The sequence below is a fragment of the Podarcis filfolensis genome (genome assembly GCF_964270895.1).
Source record: "Podarcis filfolensis genome assembly, chromosome: 10".
In the NCBI taxonomy this organism is placed as follows: domain Eukaryota; kingdom Metazoa; phylum Chordata; class Lepidosauria; order Squamata; family Lacertidae; genus Podarcis; species Podarcis filfolensis.
The window spans coordinates 7,124,459-7,147,500 of NC_139612.1; the positions used below are offsets into that span (position 1 = coordinate 7,124,459).

At 41.5% G+C, this 23,042-nt stretch overlaps 1 protein-coding gene across 31 annotated transcripts in view; it reads left to right on the forward strand.

Moving 5' to 3' along the window:
• KMT2E (lysine methyltransferase 2E (inactive)) overlaps nucleotides 1-20,515 on the forward strand; it is a 58,365-nt gene extending 37,850 nt beyond the window's left edge. For 13 of the 31 annotated variants that reach the window (XM_083574875.1, XM_083574870.1, XM_083574857.1 and 10 more), the window contains 13 exons: nucleotides 2,179-2,277; nucleotides 6,694-6,858; nucleotides 7,272-7,580; nucleotides 8,858-8,926; nucleotides 10,314-10,565; nucleotides 11,294-11,438; nucleotides 12,423-12,676; nucleotides 12,957-13,013; nucleotides 13,817-14,389; nucleotides 16,067-16,359; nucleotides 17,313-17,401; nucleotides 17,661-17,746; nucleotides 18,275-20,515. In XM_083574875.1, the coding sequence (XP_083431001.1) occupies nucleotides 2,179-2,277; nucleotides 6,694-6,858; nucleotides 7,272-7,580; nucleotides 8,858-8,926; nucleotides 10,314-10,565; nucleotides 11,294-11,438; nucleotides 12,423-12,676; nucleotides 12,957-13,013; nucleotides 13,817-14,389; nucleotides 16,067-16,359; nucleotides 17,313-17,401; nucleotides 17,661-17,746; nucleotides 18,275-19,780 (3,897 nt within the window). In that variant the 3' untranslated portion in view covers nucleotides 19,781-20,515. The remainder of the gene's footprint in view (nucleotides 1-2,178; nucleotides 2,278-6,693; nucleotides 6,859-7,271; nucleotides 7,581-8,857; nucleotides 8,927-10,313; nucleotides 10,566-11,293; nucleotides 11,439-12,422; nucleotides 12,677-12,956; nucleotides 13,014-13,816; nucleotides 14,390-16,066; nucleotides 16,360-17,312; nucleotides 17,402-17,660; nucleotides 17,747-18,274) is intronic. The other 18 variants (XM_083574878.1, XM_083574861.1, XM_083574880.1 and 15 more) reach the window with 6 other exon arrangements.
• The last annotated feature ends 2,527 nt before the right edge of the window (nucleotides 20,516-23,042 follow it).

Genomic DNA, 23,042 nt, shown 5'->3' on the forward strand with positions numbered 1-23,042 from the left:
AATTTTTAAAAATTAACTTGGTGAACAGCATCAGAATACTTTTGCAGATCACAAATGTAAGAACATCATGCTGTGCCTTGGGATCCAGGATCTTACCAGGGTTTGTAGGCTGATAGCATTTATATTTCATAGTTCAGATATAACACAAGGGTAGGGAACCGTGGCCCCTCCAAATGATGGACTCCAACTCCCATGAACCCCAGCCTACACAGCCAGTGGTTAGGGATGGTGGGAATCACAGTGCAGTAACATCTAGAAGTCCACAAGTTCCCCACTCATGATACAAGCAGCTGTTGAAAAGAAGTAACATTATTTGTGTCACATAGGTCATAGGATGTTAACTTTTTTTAAAAAAAAAATCCTTACAAAGCATTTATTTGTTGGATTGGCAAATCCAGGAGGGGTTGTTTACACAGTAATGTTTCTTTCCTCGGACATGGCTGAAAATTCAGTTCCACCTAAGGAATGGAACAGGAGCATGATGTGTAGGTTGAGGATTAGATGAATTTGAAGCGATCATTAGTTGTACTTGTTGCTTGTCCATTTTCCTCGCAAGGCACAGCAAATGATTCCTTACAGATACTGATCTGCAGAGTCAAGTTACCATTGTTTTGCCTCGGGCATATCTGCACATAACTATTGAATAGGAGCCGTTCTCTTGCCACATGGGTATACTAGCTATTCTGTGGCAGCTGTCAGAGATATTGAGTGTCCCACCTTTTTTTAAAAAAAAAGTTTAGATTGGTTTTTATATTCCATCAAACCCGTTGAAAACAACAAAATCCTTGGGAGACTATGTGCATGCCAGGAAAATCATTCTAGGGTAAGATCCACTGACTCTGCATCACTGTTAATTTTCTTTTTAAGTCATATGTCTAGTGGGACATGAGAGATTTAGTTTCTGTTTTAACATATTTTTTCTCCCTCCATTCCACCCCCAATCTGAGATAGACTAAAGGGGAACATAAAGGGAGCTATTGGGAGCCATGCAGATCAGCGCACAATCTCCCAAGACACCTGAAATCCTCTTGCCTTTCTTTTAAATGCTCCTGATTAAAATGCTGTAGACAGTGATTAAAACTGGGAGGTAAGAGAGGAAGGTGTTTCAACCCACAATGTGCACTGCTACTGAAATGGTCAGAATTCCACAGCATAACACAGCAAAATGAAATTCTGTTTTGGCAGTTGTACTTTTTTGGGGGGGGCGGGGAGTTGCACTCAGATATTTTCAACTTTTGGGAAGCCTGGTACCTCAATCACAGAATTGTAATGAAGAGTGGTCATCTGTGCCCCAAGTAATATTCCTGTCAGGAGTATCTTGTATTTGTAATCATTTTCTGCACCCTTAAAACATCTAGTAGTTGTGAAAATTGGCTTTACGTGTCTGAAAACCTGCTTTTGAGGGTACGATTCATCACATCAAGTACTTAAAAACTTTTTTAAAGGATCAAGCAGCTAGTATTATTGACTGCTCTGTGATAAAATAGAAATTTTTCAGTAGGCAATTTTATGCACATACTAGGCATGCAGTCTTAGACACACTTGGCAGTAAGCCCTACTGGTTTCAGTGGGACTTTACTTCTGAGTAGACAAGTATGGGATTGTACTGTAAAGGAACAAATATTTTAAAAAACCTAGATTAATAGTGGATTAGAAAAGTTGCATATATATTATTAACTTTGAGGTGATGTTCTAGAAGTAACCCAAACAAAGATTGTCATGCCAATTTTGGAGGCAAAACTGCCTACATTAAATCCTAGTTTCTTTTTTATTGTTAAAGCAGCTGACAGATTCAGGACACTTGTCTGACTATACTAGCTTGCATGTCTTCATACAAATTAGTACTAAAACATATTTGGTCATTTCTTTAGTTGGCAAAAAAAGATGCTTTAGTCGCTAGATATTTATTTCTAGATGTATGAAAGTTTGAATTGTTGCTTTTGCATGTTACTATGGCTAATTGGTTGGCTGCTTTTGCAGTGGTGATGCAAGGCTTTTTATGGTACAATTCTATATACATGTCTACTCAGAAGTAAGCCCCACTGAATTCAGTAGGACTTGCTCCCAGGTAAGTGAGTATAGAATTGCAGCATAAGTATCATATAGCACTTGGAGTTCCCTCGGTTATAGCAGCAGTAGTAGTAGAGCTTCTGTAAAGCAGTCATTTCCATCTTTCAGGAGCCAGATTTTATTGATGATATAGAAGAAAAAACTCCTATTAGCAATGAAGTAGAAATGGAATCAGAGGAGCAGATTGCAGAAAGGAAAAGGAAGATGGTAAGTTGGGAAGCTAGTAGCTGCTTAAAGCTGTCACTACAGATTGGTGACAGCTGCTCTTCCCATGCTAATCATTGCTGCCTCTCTTAGGTGTTTAGTGTTTGAGAATATTTGAAATCTGCTCCTGATACATGCTAACAATATCTAAAACTTGAGTCTGTGTGTTTCTATTTTTGGCTTGAGTGTTACTTTCTGAAAAAGGGCTGTGTGTGTGTGTGTGTGTGTGTGTGTGTGTGTTTGCGTGCGCTTTCTTGGGAGTTTACATATTCTTGATTTTGCGCTGCTGAAGACTTGTTGCAGATCAAAGAATGAACTTTCTCTACCTTGAGATAAGATAAAATCCCAGTATTTTCCATAAGTGATCAGTCAAGTTGAGTAGATGTCTGAAGATTGGGGGGGGTCCCTCTGTGTAGATTTAACAAAGAGAAGTCAGATACCTTGCCCTTAATAAAAAGTACACAAACATACTTACAGTGCTGTATGCATGTTGCCTTATTTAATTTTCAAATATGGAACTTCAAGCAGGGGCACAGGCACATCAGAAGGGGGTCAGGAAAATGTGAGAATCCTGACGTAATGAAATGTGAGGATTGACTGAGCAGTTGAGAAAGTTTGGAGGAAGACATAACTGTTCACAGAATTAGCACAAAGCGAGCTGCTGATGCACCTCTTATTCCCCCCCCCCCCTTAATTTCATTGTTTTGCTGCTACTAATGTGGAGACAGCACACCTCTCTCTCCTCTGTGCCCCACTCTGAGGTCGGGTGTTCCTCCTTGGCAGGTGGCACTCTGGGAAAGGTGGCCTAGGAGAATGACTACATGCTGCCACTTTTCTACATGATCACATGCTGTAATTGGTTACATGTCTAGCCATCCCATTATCTCAGGCCACTGCTCCCAGAATGCCTTGCTCTGAGGAACAACGCCTCCCCTTTCCTTCCTCAGAGCGATGCAGGGAGGGGCAGGAGCTGTGCTGTTGCTGGGATAGCATCCATAAAACATTTTCATTTGGTAAATCTTCCTTTGGTAATCTTGCTTCTGCTCAGGGAAATAATTAACTGCATCAGCTTTAATTTTAATTTTTAATGTTTTTCCTTTTTTCTGATACACATCATGTTTTCCTATCATACAGTGTTTCTGTACAGACTTCCCAACCTAACACTCCAATGCATTCTAGATATACCTTGTTTTTTCTGCCTATCAGTTACTTTACCCCTTCCTCTTTCATTCCTTTGTTGTAGTTAGCTGTTGCTCATAAGGTTGCCGCTACTTGGAATTTGATTTTGGTATCATCTCTTTTTAAATACTCCCCAAAGCCTTCTCACTTGCCCCTAGTCTGTTTGTTGTTCTGGTTCCTTATTTTGGGTGTCATGTTTTCTAATTCTGCAAATTCTGTCAATTTATGCAGCCGTTGTTCTTTCGTAGGAATTCCTCCTTCTTTCCAGTTTCTAGCATATACTATTCTGGCTGCTGCTGCATAACACAATAGATTACGTGCCTTCATTGGTATGTCTTCGCCAATTATAGCCAATAAGAAGGCTTCAGGTTTTGGGTGGAATGTAAATTTGAAGATCTCATAGACCATCTCCCAATATTCTTGGGCATGTTTACACAACCACCACATGTGTGTAAAAGATCCCTCTACTGCATCAGCTTTAAAGATCTGTCAGTTAAGTTTGTGTAGGAATATATATGGGTGAGGGTGGTTATTACCAATCACCAAAGTCACTTGCACAACAGTTTTGAGCTAGCACACAATCTAGTAGTTTGAGAATTTGAGAATGTTTCTGTTCTGTTGGCAGTTTCCTTGAGTGAGGAGGCCTCATTTTTTAGGTCTCTGGAAAGAGAGGCTTATAATGTAATATACGAAGGGACGTTAATAGGAATTGCAAAAGTGTGAACGCTGTTGGGTGTTATGTGGGTCTTTCATTATTCCACTACTCTTATGACCAGAGTTCATGGCATCTGTTTGCATCTGTTTCTGATGAAAGTTCACATTGCCTATACTAGGATGTTATATTCACCTGTGGCACCAGCATTTATTTTATGCTGTATCTTGATCATGTTAAATTGATTCATATACTACCTTTTCTAGAAGTTCTAGCTTCTGAGTTATCTTTTAATAAACCGTTAATATTTAAATGATTCCTTGTCATAAGGAAAAAATACTGGTGCTAAGAAAAACTTGTGATGAAAGTAGCCTGTTTTCTCTATGTTTCAGTAGCACAAGGATTAAAAACAGTAGGCAAATCTTGGGTCTTCAGCTGCTTTGTGCAACAGAAGATAATACATGCTATAACCTTTTTTTTAATGTTCCGCCAAGTTCCAGTTAATCATTTTCACCTGTATAAGGGTGAAGAGGGCTCATGTTCTGTGATGAAATTTTTGTTCTTATATGGGGGAGTGGTATTATGAATAGGCCAGATGCAATTTAAGGGGAGTAAGTTAGGAGGTCCTCCACCTTTATTGGTGAAAAGCTATGAAAATCATGTTACCACCAAGCATGACACATAATTTCTAGTTATACTACCTTTATATAATGCATCTATTATCTGGAAATGAATTGGGAGCCCTAAAGGGCACAGCATGACCTTGTAACAAAGTGATGAAACAGAACCAGTGTTATCCTTCACCACTGGAGAAATGGGAGCCCTGACTGCAGAATGCGAGAATGCAAACACTGTGAGGTAGTAGGTAAACTCTGTTATCTTAAGTTGTGACCTGGCTCTCTAGTCTAGAGAAATAGAGCAGACTTGGCTAGTTCTCCTCCCTGTAGCTAGGTGTGCCAGCTGCATAGCTTAGCTGCCTTGACTATTAACAGTTGGAAGGTACTTGCTGATAAACATCAAAGTGAGATGGGGGCACGCAACACTTCCTAGTTTTCTAGGATAAAGAAACAAAAATGTTAAGGCAACTTTGTACCTGAGGCTGATACTTCCTCGGCTTCATGCAGTGACGTGTAAGAACTGCTTCCTGGAACTTCTAAGCCCTTTCTTAGCAGGTACAGATCCCACCAATCTTGGCGGAGATCTTTGCAATTCTATCGGGATAAAACCACATAGAAATATTGCTGAAGTCAAGTGTTTTGACACACACACTCCTGAGGCTCTGTTGAAGGCACACGGGGCCTGTTCCTGTGTGTGGTCCCTAGTTACAGTGGAAATTTTGTTTGATTCCTTGTAGTGTGATGCCATCTCTCCCAGGAACATATGCCACTGCTTCTCATCACTTGAAAGATCCCTGGTAGTTCAGCGATGATTTACTTTCATTTTTCCCTTCCCTTCACTTTGTTGTCTTATGAAAGAGTGATGAAAGAGTGATAAGTTAAGAGCAAAGACTCATTAAAATTGGATCCATGAATGCAGGGATCTGGTGAGTTATTGGTGATGCATAAAGTGCCTGTTGGAGGTCCCCTGGCTTACATAATCAAATAATAGTTTGAATAATATTGTTCATTCTTAAGACTACTAAAAAAAATGGTAAAGTCAATATAATGGATAAAAAATTGGAATGCTTTGTCATATTAGATGGCACTTAAATAGAAATTGGGATGATAAGGTTTTCTGGAACAAAATTGATTTTTACACATGAGTAGAGAACAGCCAGTGCACTAAAATGCTCCTTATCATCATGCATTACTTTTTACCATTTTGAGGAACAGAAGTTGGCATTTTGACTGGGCACCTTATGCCTTACTAACATGTGAAAACGTTGCTTAGCAGGTTTAAATGAATGCATTTCTCATGCTCTAAGAAGTCTAAACCCCAGTATCCCACCATCACAGATCAATGTTGACTGTCTGTACAGGCTCTGGTACACTCAGCAGAATTTGACGAGGAGCAAAATTACACTTTGTTAACTGTAAATTATAAATAGGTGTTTATAAAATAGTGTATTTTTTAAAAAAAAAACATGGAAAGATGCTTTATCATTTCAACACAGGTTCAAACGGGAAGATAGCAATATTGATTTAAAATTGGGTGTAATATAGTTTTAAAACAGCATTTTTCATATAGACGTGCACAGAAAATGTACATCATATACTTTCATTGCATCTTATTCTGTTAAAAATATTAATAAGCTTATTTTATTTTAATTCTAGTTAATATTCTTCTTTCTGTACCATATAAGGAATTGACTGAAATTTATGAGTAAATATGGTGCTTGCACTAATACATAGCTGTTTATTGGCAGGTGTGTACCTAATTTGTTTTCTTTTGCTCCAAGTTAAAAAAAACCACAGTGCCATGCTTGAGTGTCAAACATCAGTATATAAGCTAGCATATAATGATAGTGCTGATCCTGTAACTTGTTTTGGCTGTTGTGCAGAAACAGTTGGAACATGGCTAAGTTTTATGTACTTTTATTTTATCTTCAGCATACATTGCTTAAAAATTAATGTTGCTTAATTCTTCAGACCAGAGAAGAACGGAAAATGGAAGCCATTCTTCAAGCTTTTGCCAGGCTAGAAAAAAGAGAAAAAAGAAGAGAGCAGGCTTTGGAAAGAATTAGTACAGCTAAAACTGAAATTAAACCTGAATGCAAGGAAACGCAGATCATCAACGAAACAGAATTTGTACAGGTAGTGACATATAACTTTATTAAGTTTAAGCTGACTTGAAAGATTAAGCTTTTCTGTTATGTGTTTATGTTTGGGCAACACTTTGCTGCTATATGTTACTGAGCAGCTTTCTTTCACATCATCAAGGCTTTGTGTTGACCCAAAAGAGTGCCTTCAAAAACCCTTATAAAACTCCAGACTTCTGAAATGGTACTTGGAACAATGTGCATATTGTTAAAAGAAGACTGTCATTATGTGATACCAAAGTTGCCTCATCCATTGCTGAAAATGAATATTTTGGGATAGGGGGAAATCACATTAAAAATCACTTTCAAATATGTACTTACTATTGGAAAAATTACATAGCGGTTATTCTTTCTAGCTATACAAGGTATGCAGTTTATCTGACGTTGGTGTTTCATGCATTTTACAAGGAACCAGCAAAAGAGGAAACTGCCACTAAGCCAACCCCTGCCAAAGTCAATAGGACAAAACAGAGAAAAAGTTTCTCTCGGAGCAGAACTCATATCGGACAGCAGCGGAGAAGGCACAGAACTGTTAGCATGTGTTCAGATATTCAACCATCCTCTCCTGATGTGGAAGTTAGTTCACAGCACAATGAGCCTGAAAACACTGCACTTTCAGCTGAGCCTGAAACTGAGACAACTGTTCCTGAAATAGTTCCTGAACCAGAACCCCCAGCACTTAACAAATGCCCTACTAAATATCCTAAAACAAAAAAGGTAAGTGTATTTCTAAGCTCAAACTGTTACTTTCATTTGTGTATTAAATGTCTGCTGTGATGTTCTTTGCAAAGCAGCTCAGGGCAGCATTTAAGCAGGAATATACTGGTTATCAGCTCTGTTTTGGGATGAGGAGGAGGGAGTGGCAGTGGTTTCTTGTTTGAGCAAGTGCAGTAATGCAGGGGTACCACAAGAAGAGCTTGTATGGTTCTGAGATGCGTTATTTAAAGAAGGCAAGCGTGCTTTCTTCCTCTTGTACACTCACTTCCCCTAGGAAAAATAGGGAGGAACCTGGATACTAGAAGGCAGAAGATGAGACTGAGTCTCTGGTAGGAAACCTTGGGTAAGGATCAGGGGCCCCTGTTAACAGGAGGGGGCCCCCACCCTCCATCCAAGACCCCAGAATGCCATCATGAGATGGGTAAATAGGGAGAGGTGCAAGACAATGGAAAGACCTCAAAAAAGCAACAAAATATGTTAAGGTAGGTCTGCACAAAGGCCCAAGAAACATAAGTGAAGACCTTTGGGTGGTGGGACTACTCCATCTCCAATGATTTTGGGTAGGGAATGCTGACTCAATTTTTGAAGTCAGAAAATGAAGGGAAGGCTAAAAGGTCTCCATACTTCCTCATACCTCCCCGGAGTTACCCTCCTATCTAGGAGAAGTGAATGCAATGGCTTTCAGGGTAGGGAGGATCACAGCACTGAATGATTGCACCTTAAGGGGCCTACGTCATGATTTGAGTGTCTGTCTGCAAGCAGGAACAGTTGACATCTCTTATTTTGTCCTATAGGATGCATCTCCTGTGAGGACTCCTAGGTCTGGAGTTTGCCTTCCACTGAGAGGGAGAAAACACAGCATAGGCCTCCCTGTGAAGATATTGAAAGAGTTCATGTTAGGCTTTTTCTGTGAAACCGTAGGCCATGGCATTGCTAACAGTCAGTAGTTTTTTTGGGTTGGGTTTGCTTTCAGTTGCTGCTAGCTTGGAAGGAAATAGAGTGTCACAGAAATAGAGCCAGTGCAGTAGTCATTGTTTTTCAGCGCTTCTTTTCCACTAAGTAGAAACAAAAGCCTAAAAAGGGAAATGAAAGTTTGTGGCCATCTTTTAACTGCGGGATTGCTCCAGTTCAGTGCATGCAGAGCATCTATGGAGGGGTTTCTATCGTAGTCTGGTTTCCCTCTTCCTCTGTGGTACATATGCATGGATGTTCAGCATACCTGAGCATTCCGGGAAGCCTATATCCCAGTCCAGCCTCTCCCTTCTCAATTCATTCAGGGAACACATTCCTTGCAGCTCACATTCCTTGACCAGAAGGATGGGAAGGGCTGGACACAAATTTGTGAGGTATGTCTCCCATTCCCTATAATGGCCGGGCATATTCTTTTGTGTGCATGCCACCAGCTGTAGATTTATTGTTTTTAATATTTTTATTTTTATCCTGCCTTTCTGTGTAAGGCAACTAACAAAACCAAAACTGTTAAATGAAGTGAATGCAGCACAACAGCACAGCAATATTAAATAATGCAATATTACCAGTAAATAATAGGTAAGGATTCTGCCATAGCACCAGAGGCCCTCTGAATTAAGAGGGGGCTTTCATCAGAAGACCAGAGAGAAATAGGCAGGCTTCTCAAGGAGAGAGTTCTAGAGCCTGCAGTAACAACCGGGAAATATGTTTCTGATGTTTACAACAGCAGCTACATACAGAGAGCATGTCGCAGTAGCCCAGTGTGGATATTAACAAGGCTTGAGTAACTGGATAAATTGAAAGGGTGATCTATTCCTGGTCACTGCTGCCACCTGAACAGCTCCAGGAAAGTCCCGTTTTTAAATTCAAACTTTTCTTAAGATAAGGAAATTGATTGGAACTTCAAGAGAGGACAGGCTGCTTGATCCAGCTCAAACAGTCCAATCCTGTTCACATTAACACAGAAATAAGTCTCACTGAATTAAGAGTGTGTTTTAGGTTGCTACCTCAGTGAGCAAAGAATGGCAGGGCTTGTGCGTGGTAAAAATGGTGACACCCGTTAGAAAAAAACATAAGGGAAGACCTATTGTAGAAGAACACCCCGCCACCCTGTATGCATTTACACAGAAAAACTTAGGAACGAGTAAATTAAAAATGATTGCTGATGCTTGTAGTACACACATCACTTAGTTTAAGAATGCAGGTTGTTTCTCAGTAGCATTAGCAAAAAAAGCTGACATCAGCCTCGCTGGCTACAACTTTTAAACAGTGGCATTTTACCACAAATTTACCACTTTCTAGGATTTGACAGCAAATCAGCTCTTACCATCTAGTATATTTTACCTTGACACAGGAGCCGTGTCTACACAATTAAATACTGGTTTAATAAGCCAGAATATGCATGAGCTCTGTGTACCCACTTACAGTTCCTTCCTGTGAGCAGGGAAACAAGCCAGGAAGCCCAAGTTTCCCCATTCAATCAGGAATTAAGGTTAATGGCTTTCAAACAAGCTATGATGCAAAGCCATGGGTTTAAAGTGGCTTACAAACTTGCTTGTTTAGAAGCCATTAACCTGACTGTGCAAACCTGGTCAGTTACCTGGATTACCAGTGAACCTATAAACGGTGTATCTGTGTGCAGTTACAGCTTCATTAGTTACTTTAGTATTTGCACTCTCCTATAGTACTGAACATGGTCTTAATGTACAGTTGATAACTACCTTCAGCAGAAGGGCTATGTTGACTTTTCCCTTTTCTGTTTAGCACTTGGTGAGTGAGTGGTTAAGTGAGAAGAACGAGAAGACAGGAAAACCGACGGACAGCCTTTCAGAAAGGCCCCTGCGTATAACGACAGATCCTGAGGTTTTGGCTACACAGCTGAATTCTTTGCCCGGTCTCACTTACAGCCCACATGTATATACTACTCCTAAGCACTATATTCGTTTTACATCGCCATTCCTTTCGGAAAAGAGGCGCAGAAAAGAACCTGTGGAAAACATTGGCTCTTGCAAGAAGGTAGTGTTTCCTTTTTGTTTTTCCTCCTTTTGATATTAAGACAAATAGCTATTTCTTAAATCTTGTGAAATATCTACAGACTAGATAAGGCAGGTGGCTACTGGTGAAAGGCTTTTGCATAGTGCTACCTATTCATTAGAAGTGACGCGGGTGGCGCTGTGGGTTAAACCACAGAGCCTAGGGCTTGCCGGTCAGAAGGTCGGTGGTTCGAAACGGGGTGAGCTCCCATTGCCCGGTCCCTGCTCCTGCCAACCCAGGAGTTCGAAAGCACCAAGTGTAAGTAGATTAATAGGTACCGCTCCGGTGCGAAGGTAAATGGCGTTTCCGTGCGCTGCTCTGGTTCGCCAGAAGAGGCTTAGTCATGCTGGCCACATAACCCGGAAGCTGTACGCCGGCTCCCTTGGCCAATAAAGCGAGATGAGCGCCGCAACCCCCGAGTCGTCCATGACTGGACCTAACAGTCAGGGGTCCCTTTACCTTTACCTATTCATTTTGTCATCAAATAAAGACCTTATTTTCCATGAACTGTTAAATAACAACTTAGTCCACTTTTTGTTCCCCTTGTAAAAGTTTATGCTGTGTTATGTCTTATATTATTTTGTAAAACAGACTATTGAGTTTTTTTAAAAATTGCACATGGCCTGGAAATGATTTAAATCAATAATTATAATGGATCTCACTTGGCACCCATGGACTAGAGTTTAATTATATTCTTTTTTCCCCCCCAGCGTTGGTTGAAGCAAGCTCTGGAAGAAGAAAACACAACAGCTGTAGATAGGTTTAATTCACCATCTCATGAAAGATCTAGAAGTCCCACAGTCAATGGTGAAAGTAGAAGTCCCTTGTTATTAAATGACAGTTGTTCTTTATCAGGTAAGGATTTTTGTTATATGGTGCAAGCTATCGTCTGAAATGGTTTAACCCTTTTCATCAAACATGCAGGGGATCTGATGTTTAAGCACCCAGTTGGGCAACCACTTCTCTCTACTTACTTTCGTACTAAATGTTTATGGTTCGTGGCATCTTTCCTGCTGGAGAATATATTCATACTCTGCTTGAAAGTTCAGTTGCTTCCATCAACAGAACACCCTGTACCCTCTGTGTGTGACCAAGATTAAATAGAAGAGCGCTGCCCTGAGATATTTTGCTATCACAATCAGTTCATGAAATCTGACATATATGCCTTTTTCTCAAGCTAGGATCTATGCCTCACCACCACCTTGTGAAGAACTGGGCTTGTTGGAAAGTAAATTGCAGGTCTCTAGTTATAATAATATAATAATAATTTATTATTTATACCCCGCCCATCTGGCTGGGTTTCCGCTTTCCTTCTTTAAGGAAAAGTACCTCTGAGCTCTATGTGTTCTGAAAGGCATTCTTTGTGGAAATGGAAAGAACAGAGTGAAGCATCTGGAAACCGATGTATTGATTTCTAGCCAACCATTCAAGTTTTAGGGACCCACTTGATGGACTGGGAATGTTTTGCCTGTTCTGCATTTGGTGGGAGGAGGTAGAGTTGGTTGGGTGTGTGTGTTTCTCCAAGCATAGCTAGTTTTCCTTCTGTGGAATGAGTAGTTTGTGGGGGCAGATACCTGGTTTGGCAGTTGAGACTCTCGTTGAATCTCTGTATTGTATTCAAGGTTCCTTGGGCAAGTTGCTATATTTTGTGACTAGTCAGACAGTTTCCCAGGTTTCCAAATGTGCACATGGACTCTGGATGCTTTAGTCGCGATTACTGCATTGCAGGGGATTGGACAAAAACGGTTTATTGATGGAACCTAATAAGTGTGTTCAAATCTTGATGGCTTAACGAGAAAGCATCAATTGTTGTTTTTTGTTTGCCTTCATAACATGCAGACCTGACAACACCGCTAAAAAAACGAAGAGTCTATCAGCTGTCGGATTCTGCCTATTCAGAAACATCTACACCTATTCCTTCTCCATATGCCACACCAACCCATGCTGATCTCTCTGCCTCAGATCCATTGCTGTTTGCAACTCCTCCTAGAATAAAAGCAGATGATGAAACCTGTAGGAATGGTTATAAGCCCATTTACTCACCTGTTACGCCAGTGATTCCATGTGTACATGGAAATGCAATGCACTTTGAGGTGAGCTTTTGTATATTCTATACTCTTACCTGATTAATCAACTTGCATTGACAGGTTTGTTTGTTTGTTTTAAAAAAATAACAGCTAGTTTAGCAAATGGTGGGACCAATCCAGTCTTTAGAAGGGGGTTAGACAAAATTCAGAGAAGTTTTAACTCCTAGCATATACTCCAGGGAGCCAAAATGAAATAAAGTAGTTTAGATGTTGTTTAAAAAATAAGATGCTTTCATCTGTGATTTGCATTAAAATAAAATTTCCATGCTTAACTTTTTTAATGCAGAATATTTCTTCACCTGAAAGTTCCCCAGAAGTTAAGAGGCGAACGTATAATCAAGAGGTAAGGAGAACTGTAAGCAGTTACTGGGAAAGGCTTATATGTGTTTTGCAAATCTTCCTCCCAGCTATGAACAGCTGCTAATAATTGGGGAAGAATTGGAAGCAGAGCACAAAAGGTCCTGCGTTTAATCCCTGGCATCTCTATGCAAAACAGGAAGAGTTCTATCTGAAACCCTGGAGAGTCACTGCAGTTGAGTGTAGACATTGCAGAGCAATAATCTAGCTTGGCACAAAGCAGCTTCTTCAGTTTCCCAGTACTACAAAATTATTTTTTCTTGCATTTTGCTGACAAACCTATTACAGAAAGCATGTAGTATTGCGTAGAACATGAAAAAATGCATCTTGATAAACCCACCATTGTAGCCAAACTAAATAATCCAGATCTATTAAGTCCTTCCTCAATATTGATGATGATGATGATAATAATAATAATAATCTCCATCCCACCATGTTCATTGGCATAAGCAATTCAATCTCCTGCCTTAAACCCATATTTTCCAAATATCCCAGAATTACTCAGGGTCTCATTTCTGTAATTCCTGTAATCTACACCAGTATTCAGTTCCAATATTTTTAATGAATTGACATACCTTCCATATATGGACCACATCTGTGTTAAAGGCACAATAACCAAAAATTGGATGGCACATTAGGATTTTATAGATAAATGGATAGATTAAAAAAATACTTCAGTGGAGCCATCAATGAAATAACATTTAGCTAGGTTCATACGGGGGTATCATTTTCATTTACTTTTCTCAGACATTGTGTGTTACATCTAATTGCTTCTCTCTCGGTGTGCAGGGATTTGACCGGTCATCATCAGCAATGCTCGCACTCAACCCTTTCAGAAATTCCAATCTAACAGAAATGTGCCTGCAAGAAATAAAGACTATTGGATATTCCAGTCCAAGAAATAGGACTGATGGCGCCAGGCAATGCTCCGGAGAAAATGAAACGGCCTCAGACCTCCAGTTGGGACTTGAAGCAATTGAGCAAAGTGCACTGCATAAAACTTTGGACAACCCCTGCCATGATAGGACTGATGCTAGCAGCCAGCTGGAAACTGCTCACTGTGGACGGGGAACAGTTTATCCAACTTGGGTAAAGAGTCCCGACAGGACAGGTGTAAATTTCTCAATGAATTCTAATCTGAGGGACTTAACTCCTTCACACCAGCTGGAGGTAGGAGGTGGATTCCGAATAAACGAATCAAAGTGCCTGATTCCAGATGATGCCAGAGGCGGCATGTTCATGGAAACACCTGTTTTTTGTACTTCTGAAGATGGACTCGCAGCTGGCTTTGGAAGAACTGTCAGTAGCGACAGCTTGATGGACGGAAATTGCACACCCCAGAATCCTCCACAAAAGAAAAAGGTTACAACCTTTAAGTATAAATTCACACTTTCATTTTTTATATCTGTACCTTTTCTGCCAAGACAAAATTAGATAAGGTGCTTCTACTTACTATAGGAGACATTCTCAAATGGGTTTATGATTGCAGCCTTACTTAGAACTTTAAGCGCTGAACTTAAAATACTAAGTTATCAAATTAATGTTAAGGATGCCTACGTTTGTCTAGATCATGCCATTTAGTGTTTGTTCAGCTTCGAGAACAAAAATAAAATTTATAGTCTGTATTTACTAGTTTTGAGGAGGCTTGATTTTCTTTAGCTTAGAGGAAATTATTTGTACAAAACATAACTGTTGCAGATACGGAACCTGGGATGCTTTTAAAATAGTTGAATAATTAAAAATAATACCTTTTGACCAAAACATCTCCTGGTGGCATGAAGTTTAGTAGTGAATGGTCTAGAATCATCTCATAAATGCAGCATTGTTGAAGCTTAGCAGGGGCCTTGGATAGGTGACCTTCTGTAAGCCGTTCTGAGATTTGCCAAAGAGGCGTACGATTATGATATGAATATAAAGGCAGTGGCTTTGATCCTCAGTTCTATGAGCAGAGTGTTCCACTTTTGGAACAGGGTTTTCCAACCTCCCCCTTTATGCTACAGCCCCGCGAAAAGCTAATGAGGGCCAGAAAACCCTCTGGAATGGTGGCAAAGGAAGCTGCCGTAGGAAGGGAGCAATGGGAGCACTCACTGCCTCCTTGTAGCTAAACTGGTGTCCTGATAAAAACGAAACACAAGTGGAAAGGGTTCGTTTTTAGCAGAAAGTTTAGCCATTAATGCTGGGGAAATATTTTAAGACAGACAAACCAAATAGTTATGATGCATATACTTAAGATTCTGAAAACTGTTACTGCCCCAGTTAAACAGAAAGGAGGGAAATTGCTCAGACTGTAAAAGGACATTTTCAGGAGTTATGCTTCACCATTTGTTCTAATGTAGGAAGTCCAGTATGCAGTACCCCAAAATTATTTTATTACGATTGTTGCAGTTCATTAGGTTGGATCAAAAGGGTGCACTTTCACTTGTGGAAGTCCTCTTCAGCCCACCGAAGGAGTGTTTGGTACCTTGTACTGGAGCATTGTGTTATAAAAGTAAAATGCAGCCAAATATGTTTTTCTGGTTGCACCAGTGGAAGTGGAAGAACGGTTACAGAATTAACCGCTTACCCTCACCATGCAAACTCTCACACAAGTATTTGCGGAACAGTGCTAGCAACTAGCCCGTCAGTTGCCTGCACTTTCTGGTTTGCCAGGGATGAGGTGCATACTGGTGCACACTGCCTCATTGCTCCTTTTTCACTCCTTGCTAGGCAAAAGCAAGATAAACAACCAGGAAGCTTTGGGTTCATGCTATGTCTGAACTAAGGACCGTGGATTGTTGCTTCCTAAATTGCAATAGCCACAATAAATCAGAAAGTCTGGGTCATCGTGATGTGCAAACATGCTCATTCTCTTACTCATTCTAATTTTAGATTCATTTTTGCAAAAGAGTTATCCTCAAAGCTAATGCAACCAGATTCTGTGTTGAATTTTCTCTTAAAGATTATGCAAACTCCACTTTTAGAATAGCCTAGAAAGAAATCTGGGGGAACTGTCAAAACAGTTGGGACATCCCACAACTGTTCTTTCCACTTTTTCCATAGGTGTCGCTTCTAGAATACCGCAAGAGGCAACGAGAAGCCAGAAAAAGCGGCTCCAAGGCAGAAAGCTTTCCCCTTCTCACCATATCGCCACACTCTGCTGGTGGAGGAAACAACGGTGGTTCTGCCGACGGGTATAACAGCAGCGAGAACGGGGAGCCAGTTGAGCGGGAGCACACGGCTAGCCTCCCTTTACCATTGCCAGCCACCGATTATAGCACCACTTCAGAAGAAACAGAAAACTCCTCTTCATCGAAAGAAGCTTCAAGCGAGAAGAACGATCCAGAAGTTCAGTGGTAAGCTCCTCTAAATAAGTTGCTGTTAAAGGGATGCGGGTGGCGCTGTGGGTAAAACCTCAGCGCCTAGGGCTTGCCGATCATATGGTCGGTGGTTCGAATCCCCGCGGCGGGGTGAGCTCCCGTCTTTCGGTCCCAGCTCCTGCCCACCTAGCAGTTCGAAAGCACCCCTAAGTGCAAGTAGATAAATAGGTACCGCTTTATAGCGGGAAGGTAAACGGCGTTTCCGTGTGCTGTGCTGGTGCAGGCTCGCCAGAGCAGCTTCGTCACGCTGGCCACGTGACCCGGAAGTGTCTCCGGACAGCGCTGGCCCCCGGCCTATAGAGTGAGATGGGCACACAACCCTAGAGTCGGACACGACTGGCCCGTACGGGCAGGGGTACCTTTACCTTTACCTTTACAAAGAAAAAGCGGACTTTTGAGTAACGCAAGTGTTCAGATCCTCAAAACAGGGTGGTGAAATTTCAGACTGATTAAAATTTAACAAGGTGCCCTTCTGCTACCATAAGAAATGTGTGCGTCAGCCTTTAAGGGTTTGAGCTCTGTGGGGGCCAACTTCCATACAATTTGTGTAGTAGAATTAGGCAGAACACATGCCGTGCTTGCATGGGAAGTGCGTGCTGTGACCTTTCCCCCTTAAAGCACCAGTCATAACTACTTTTAAAGGAAGGCTTGGCTGGAAAAGGCTGTATTAGTACTGCACATTCCTTAGTTTCCGTGGATTTGCTGAGAGATTAAGAGTACTATAATCTATAAAAATAAAATAACGGATGTGGGTGGCGCTGTGGTCTAAACCAGTGAGCCTCTTGGGCTTGCCAATCGGAAGGTCGGCAGTTCGAATCTGCCCAACGTGTACCATGCAACTAAGTGTTCTCTTGAGCAGTAGGGAGATACATTTTTTTCAATAAATAATTATCCAGCAAACTAAGATTTCATTCATTTTTGCTTTGAAGGACTTCTTCAACTTCAGTGGAGCAAGTGAGGGAACGAAGTTATCAGCGAGCTTTGCTTCTTAGTGATCATAGGAAAGACAAGGACTCTGGTAAGAAAACATTTGGTTGACCCTGAAAGTGCTCCTTTGAACTTTGAGCAATTTCGTGGTGGTGTTTGGTCTGCTTCTGATTGAGCAGGAAAAAATGTAATTATTGGTCACCATCTGATCTTGTATTCATATCATTTTATTAAGAATGCTTCAAGCTTGATTTTAAAAATTCAAACTTGAAAGTTTAATCCATCCAGTCAAACATCTTCATGGCCATTGTATACTTCTGTCTATAGACTTACAGTAATTCTTTTTGCAGATCCTGAAAATCCTGAGCCCACAAGTGAATGTCCGTCCCCAGATACTTCTCTGAAGGCTTGCAAGAGTCCTTTAAAAGTGAGCAAGGTACTACTATACAAAATATTTTCACGTTAGTGAATGCACACATACTTGGCTTGAATGTCCCTGCTTCTTTCCTGGTCACTATAGCTTAAAACTGATGTTCTGAATTTTGCCTGAATGCAGATATACTCACTGCCAGATGCTGGCAAGAATCCATGTTTGTGAAATTAATTAATATAAGCATTTAAAAGCTTAAAAGTGACTCTTTATCCATCTGTCTCATTGATGCACATCTAAAGGAGGAACAGTAGCTAATCCAGTGAGTAACAACACAATATTGTTTAAAAGCCGGATAGTCACTTGCTTTTGCTGCTATTTATCTTAAGCACCACAAAGTCCCATTTTTTTTTTCCAAATTTGATTTCAAAGTTTGTGTTTGTCTGCTATCCTCAGGAGTAAGAAGTGTTGCATTGAACCCCGTAAACCTCACTAGTTGAACAAGCCTGCATTGCGTCCATAGCTCTGAAGATAAGGATATGGATATGCTTTAAACTGAAGTTACATGTCTGTTTTTCTTTTTCCTTCGTGTAGACTTCTTCACCAAGTCCTGTAGCTCCTGTCCAATCACTTGGGAAAACACCCACAAAACAGGATGCCCAGTGGGAGACTCCAGCAGATGCTCCAGAGGCAGAGAACACAACTCACCCCAAACCTGACCAGCCACAGAAACCGCTGGCAAACAACGCCGAAGCACTTTCAAAAACCCACCAGTCCCAGCCCCATTCGCGCAGCGCAGCAGATCAGCTCTCGCAAAAGCTGCCTTCTGCACCATTGAAGCTACACTGTCCCCCTTCGCCCCAGGTAGAGAACCCTCCCAAACCCTCTACGCCCCACACACCTGTTCAGCACGGCTACCTTTCACCAAAGCCCCCTTCGCAACAATTAGGATCGCCATGCAGACCTCATCATCCTCAGTCACCTCAGGTGGGAACACCTCAAAGAGACACTCACAGGAGTTTCTATGCGGCGACGCAAAGCCTTCAGCCCAGCACCCAGCAGCAACCCAGCGCAACGCTGTTTCCCCAAACCTCTTCCGTCTCTTACAGCCAGTTTCACCAACAAAATTTGAACGCAAGCGCCCCGCCTCCTCCCCCACCTCCGCCCCCTTCCTCTACTTACTATCAAAACCAGCAAGCCCCCTCAGGAAACTTTCAAAATTACAGTCAGTTAAAAAGTAGCATACCCGCCCAACAAACTGTGTTCCCCTCTGGACCAAACCAAGCACTTGCCGGCACAACATGCCAGCAGCCAGTTTCAGGGCACCATGTCACCAGTGGGCATTTTTTGCCATCTCCGAACCCCAGTATTCACCACCAGACTCCAGCTGTCGGGGCTCCGCCGCCCCCCCCGCCGCCGCCCCCTGCTCCGGGACCCCATCTTGTGCAGCAGCAAAGTTCTCATCAGCAGCATCCCGTGGCCCACGTGGTGGGCCCCGTGCACGCGGTCGCCGTGGCTCCGGGGTCACACCTCCATTCTCAAGCTGCCGGTCACCACCTGCCGCCGCCTCCGCCGCCGCCTGGTCCCCTTCCTCACCATCATCCGACTCACCCCACCACGGGTCACCAAGGTTTGCAAGCACAACACCAGCACGTAGTCAATTCGGCTCCGCCGCCTCCTCCACCGCCGCCACCCGCCACCATTTTAGGCTCTGGGCATCACACGGCATCGGCGCAAGGATTGCACCATGCATCTCACCAGGGCCCCCCACTTTTCCCCTCCAGCGCTCACTCAACAGTCACTTCCTACCCCTCGCAACCTCATCACACCCCTTTGGGACCTGGACCTCAGCACCAGCCTGCCGGGACGGGACCTCATTGCCCACTCCCAGGTCAGGGTCCTCACATCCAGCCTCAAGGACCAAGCAGTATTCCGACACCGACCGCTTCCGGGTTCTGCCCTCATCCTGGCTCTGTATCCCTTCCTCACGGTGTGCAAGGACCTCAGCAGGCATCTCCGGTGCCTGGGCAAATACCTATTCACAGAGCACAGGTGCCACCGACTTTTCAAAACAATTACCATGGGTCAGGGTGGCATTAAAATGGACCCCTTGCTTCTAAACATTTTAAAAATGTTCTGTAAAAAACTGTATATTTCATATGTACCTGTTGAAGGTACTTTTTAAAGCTTGTACATGATACTTTGTATAAAAGCAAACACCAGTGCGCGCACTCTCATTGTATTCTTTCCATTTTTGCTTTTAAAAATTCCTGAAACTGTGCCCTTGAGCCAGTATTAGGCATTTTTTATTTTGTATGTGAACATTCCAGCTGTTCGTTCTGGCAGTAGATTTGATGCTGCGTAACTTTAAATTTTATTGTTGCAGTTAAATTCATTTAGTGAATGTTTTCTATATTTACTTTTTATACATATGTAATTAAAGTACACAGCTAAGTGATGGCACTAACAGGTTTTCCATCTGTCAAACAGTTTTTGTGTGCATATAGATAGAAGATGCAATACAGATTTTTATAGTTTGGTGTGGACATGGCTCTTATTTCAACAGTTCTTTGCAGACATTGTAATTTAATGTATAGATTGTTTCTAATGTCTCTGACAAGTGCTGTAAATACTGTTTCTTTTGCGTGTAAAACTGCTTAATGCTTCTCATTTGATATAGTATTGTACATACGAGTCTTTTGCAAAAGCGTGTGATCTTTGTGGAAGTAGTACAGTATATGAACTTTAATTTTTTTTTAATATACTGTCACATTGCAGCACTGGTTGGGCATTTTAATTCATGTTAATAAATCACAATTATGTCAGTTTTAATAATAGTTCCTGATAACTTGCTGTTTAAGAAAAATGATATTGAAACCATTGTGATAAGTAATATTCTGAGGAACACTAATCCAAGAAGAACCACAATTCCTATAGGAGAGAAGCTGCTCTCTCTATAACTGCCTAAAATCCTGGCCAAACACAAGTAATGCTCTTATGTTCAGGAACTGGTTAAGTTGCAAGAAGCAGAGAGTAGGAAAAAATGGAGAGTTCTCCAAAAGGAAAGTAGAAAATGGAGCCCCACAAGGATTGGTACTGGAACCTGTGCTTTTCCAACAATCTAGAGTTGGGAGTTGAGATTTGCTGGTGTCATGAAATTGTTCAGGGTTATTATTTTAAAAAGATTGTGAAGAGCTCCAACAGACCTCTTCAACTCGAGTGAATAGGTGATAAAATGGCAAATGTTAATTCAACGTAAACAAGCGCAAAGTTATGCATGTTGGGGCACAAAAATAATAATTTCACATATACGCTGATGGGGTATAAACTGGCAGTGATGGACCAGAAATGAGACCTTTGGGCCATAATAGAGAGCTCGATGCACAGTGGTGAATTTCATGCTAGCAATCATTGGGAAAGGAATCAAAAATTAAATGCTGATACCAAAGTGCCATTATACAAATCTATAGCGTGATCACATTTGGAATACTGAGTAGTTGTCACCTCATCTCAAAAAGGATATTGTAGAGGGTTCAGAAAAGGGCAACTCAAATGATCAAGGTGATGGAGCAACTCTCCTCCGAAGAAAGGTTGCAGTATTTGGGACTTTTTAGTTGAGAAGAAAGACGAGGCAATGTGATAGAGGTTAATAAAATTAGACATGGCATGGAGACAAGTCATGTCCCCCCCAACACTAGAATTTGTGGAAATCCAAAGAAGCTGAACATGGAAAGATTCACAACAGAAAAAACAGTACAGTGGTACCTCGGGTTAAGTACTTAATTCGTTCCGGAGGTCCGTTCTTAACCTGAAACTGTTCTTAACCTGAAGCACCACTTTAGCTAATGGGGCCTCCTGCTGCACCGCCGCTGCACAATTTCTGTTCTCATCCTGAAGCCAAGTTCTTAACCTGAGGTACTATTTCTGGGTTAGCGGAGTCTGTAACCTGAAGCATATGTAACCCAAGGTACCACTGTTACTTCGTGCAGCACAGCGTTGAGCTATGGAACTTGCTCCCATCGGAGGCAGCAAATGGCCATGAAGTTAGATGGCTTTGAAAGAGGGTTAGACAAAATCGTGGGGAAGGCTATTGGTGGCTGCTAGCCAGGATGGCTTGCTCTGCTTCCACATTTGGAGGCAGAAGTGCTTCTGAATACAGTGGTACCTCAGGTTACATACGCTTCAGGTTACATATAATGCCAGGCAATGCATTGGCTGTGTTTGCTGGGGCTGATGGAAGTTGTAGTTCAATATCCGGAGGAAGAAAGTTTAAGCACATTTGCTCCACTGGAACAAGCACTAACAGATATGCCATAGATAGTAAGGGCAAGCTAACAAATAATACACAGGGTTCATATACCTGCCACAGTCCAGAGATCCTGATGCTGATAAAATGTAGAACAGAAATGGCTGGCTCTCACCCACGATCAGTTCTCAAATGCAGGATGAAGATTTCGTCCCCTCATCTGCTTCACCAACAGATGAACATGAAAAAGCGCTTCTGAATAAATGCAGGTTATGCAGGCAGATGACTAAAGGCAAGATTTCTTCCTTTTACACAGCAGCCTATAGCGCCCCCAGAAGAGCAGACAGGTGTTCATATGGAAAAAATACTGCTTGGCCCAAGATTTAGCAAGTGATAAGCCTTGCAGTTATAAGAATGATTGCAAATTAATAAGAAAAAATACTTTAATGAAGAAGCTGTATGCATTCCAGTTTTACGCTGTAAAATCTGAAGTTACAGTTAACAAGGTGGAACATCCTAATTTCAGAAGCTATGTTCAGTTTCACTTGTTTTATAATTCGGTGAAACGAGCTTGTGATAGCAATAAGCCGATTGTAATTTTTGCCCTTTGCAAGTATTTTAAAATAGCTTTGGAAAAAGTCTGAATAATTAATTCTAAGACCCTGCTTCCAGCATATTAAAATCTCTAAAAGATTTGAACAGATAAGAGGAAATAGGCAGCATACAATGTGAGGCATGTGACACTAGCAGCCTTTAAGAAATAAAAATAAAATCTCAGTTTAACCCAAGTTCTTTTCCAAAGACATTGGTAAAACACTGATCTATACATTCCTATATTGGATACCTCCTATAATCCACAGGAGAAGAGTTGTATCTAGTTGACTAAAGGCATTTGCTATACACAGGGTAATGTCACATGCCCCAGAAATTTAAATATTTTGCACATAAATATCAACGGCAGTACAGCTGTAACTTAAGATGAAACAATATAAAACATCTGCTTTGAAAGGTAAGCAACTGTAAATTACTTCTAGGTGTTTTTTCGTCCACATATGGATTCAATCCAGTATTAGCCCTGCTAACTCCATGCCCATCAGTCAGTTTTTGTACCACAGA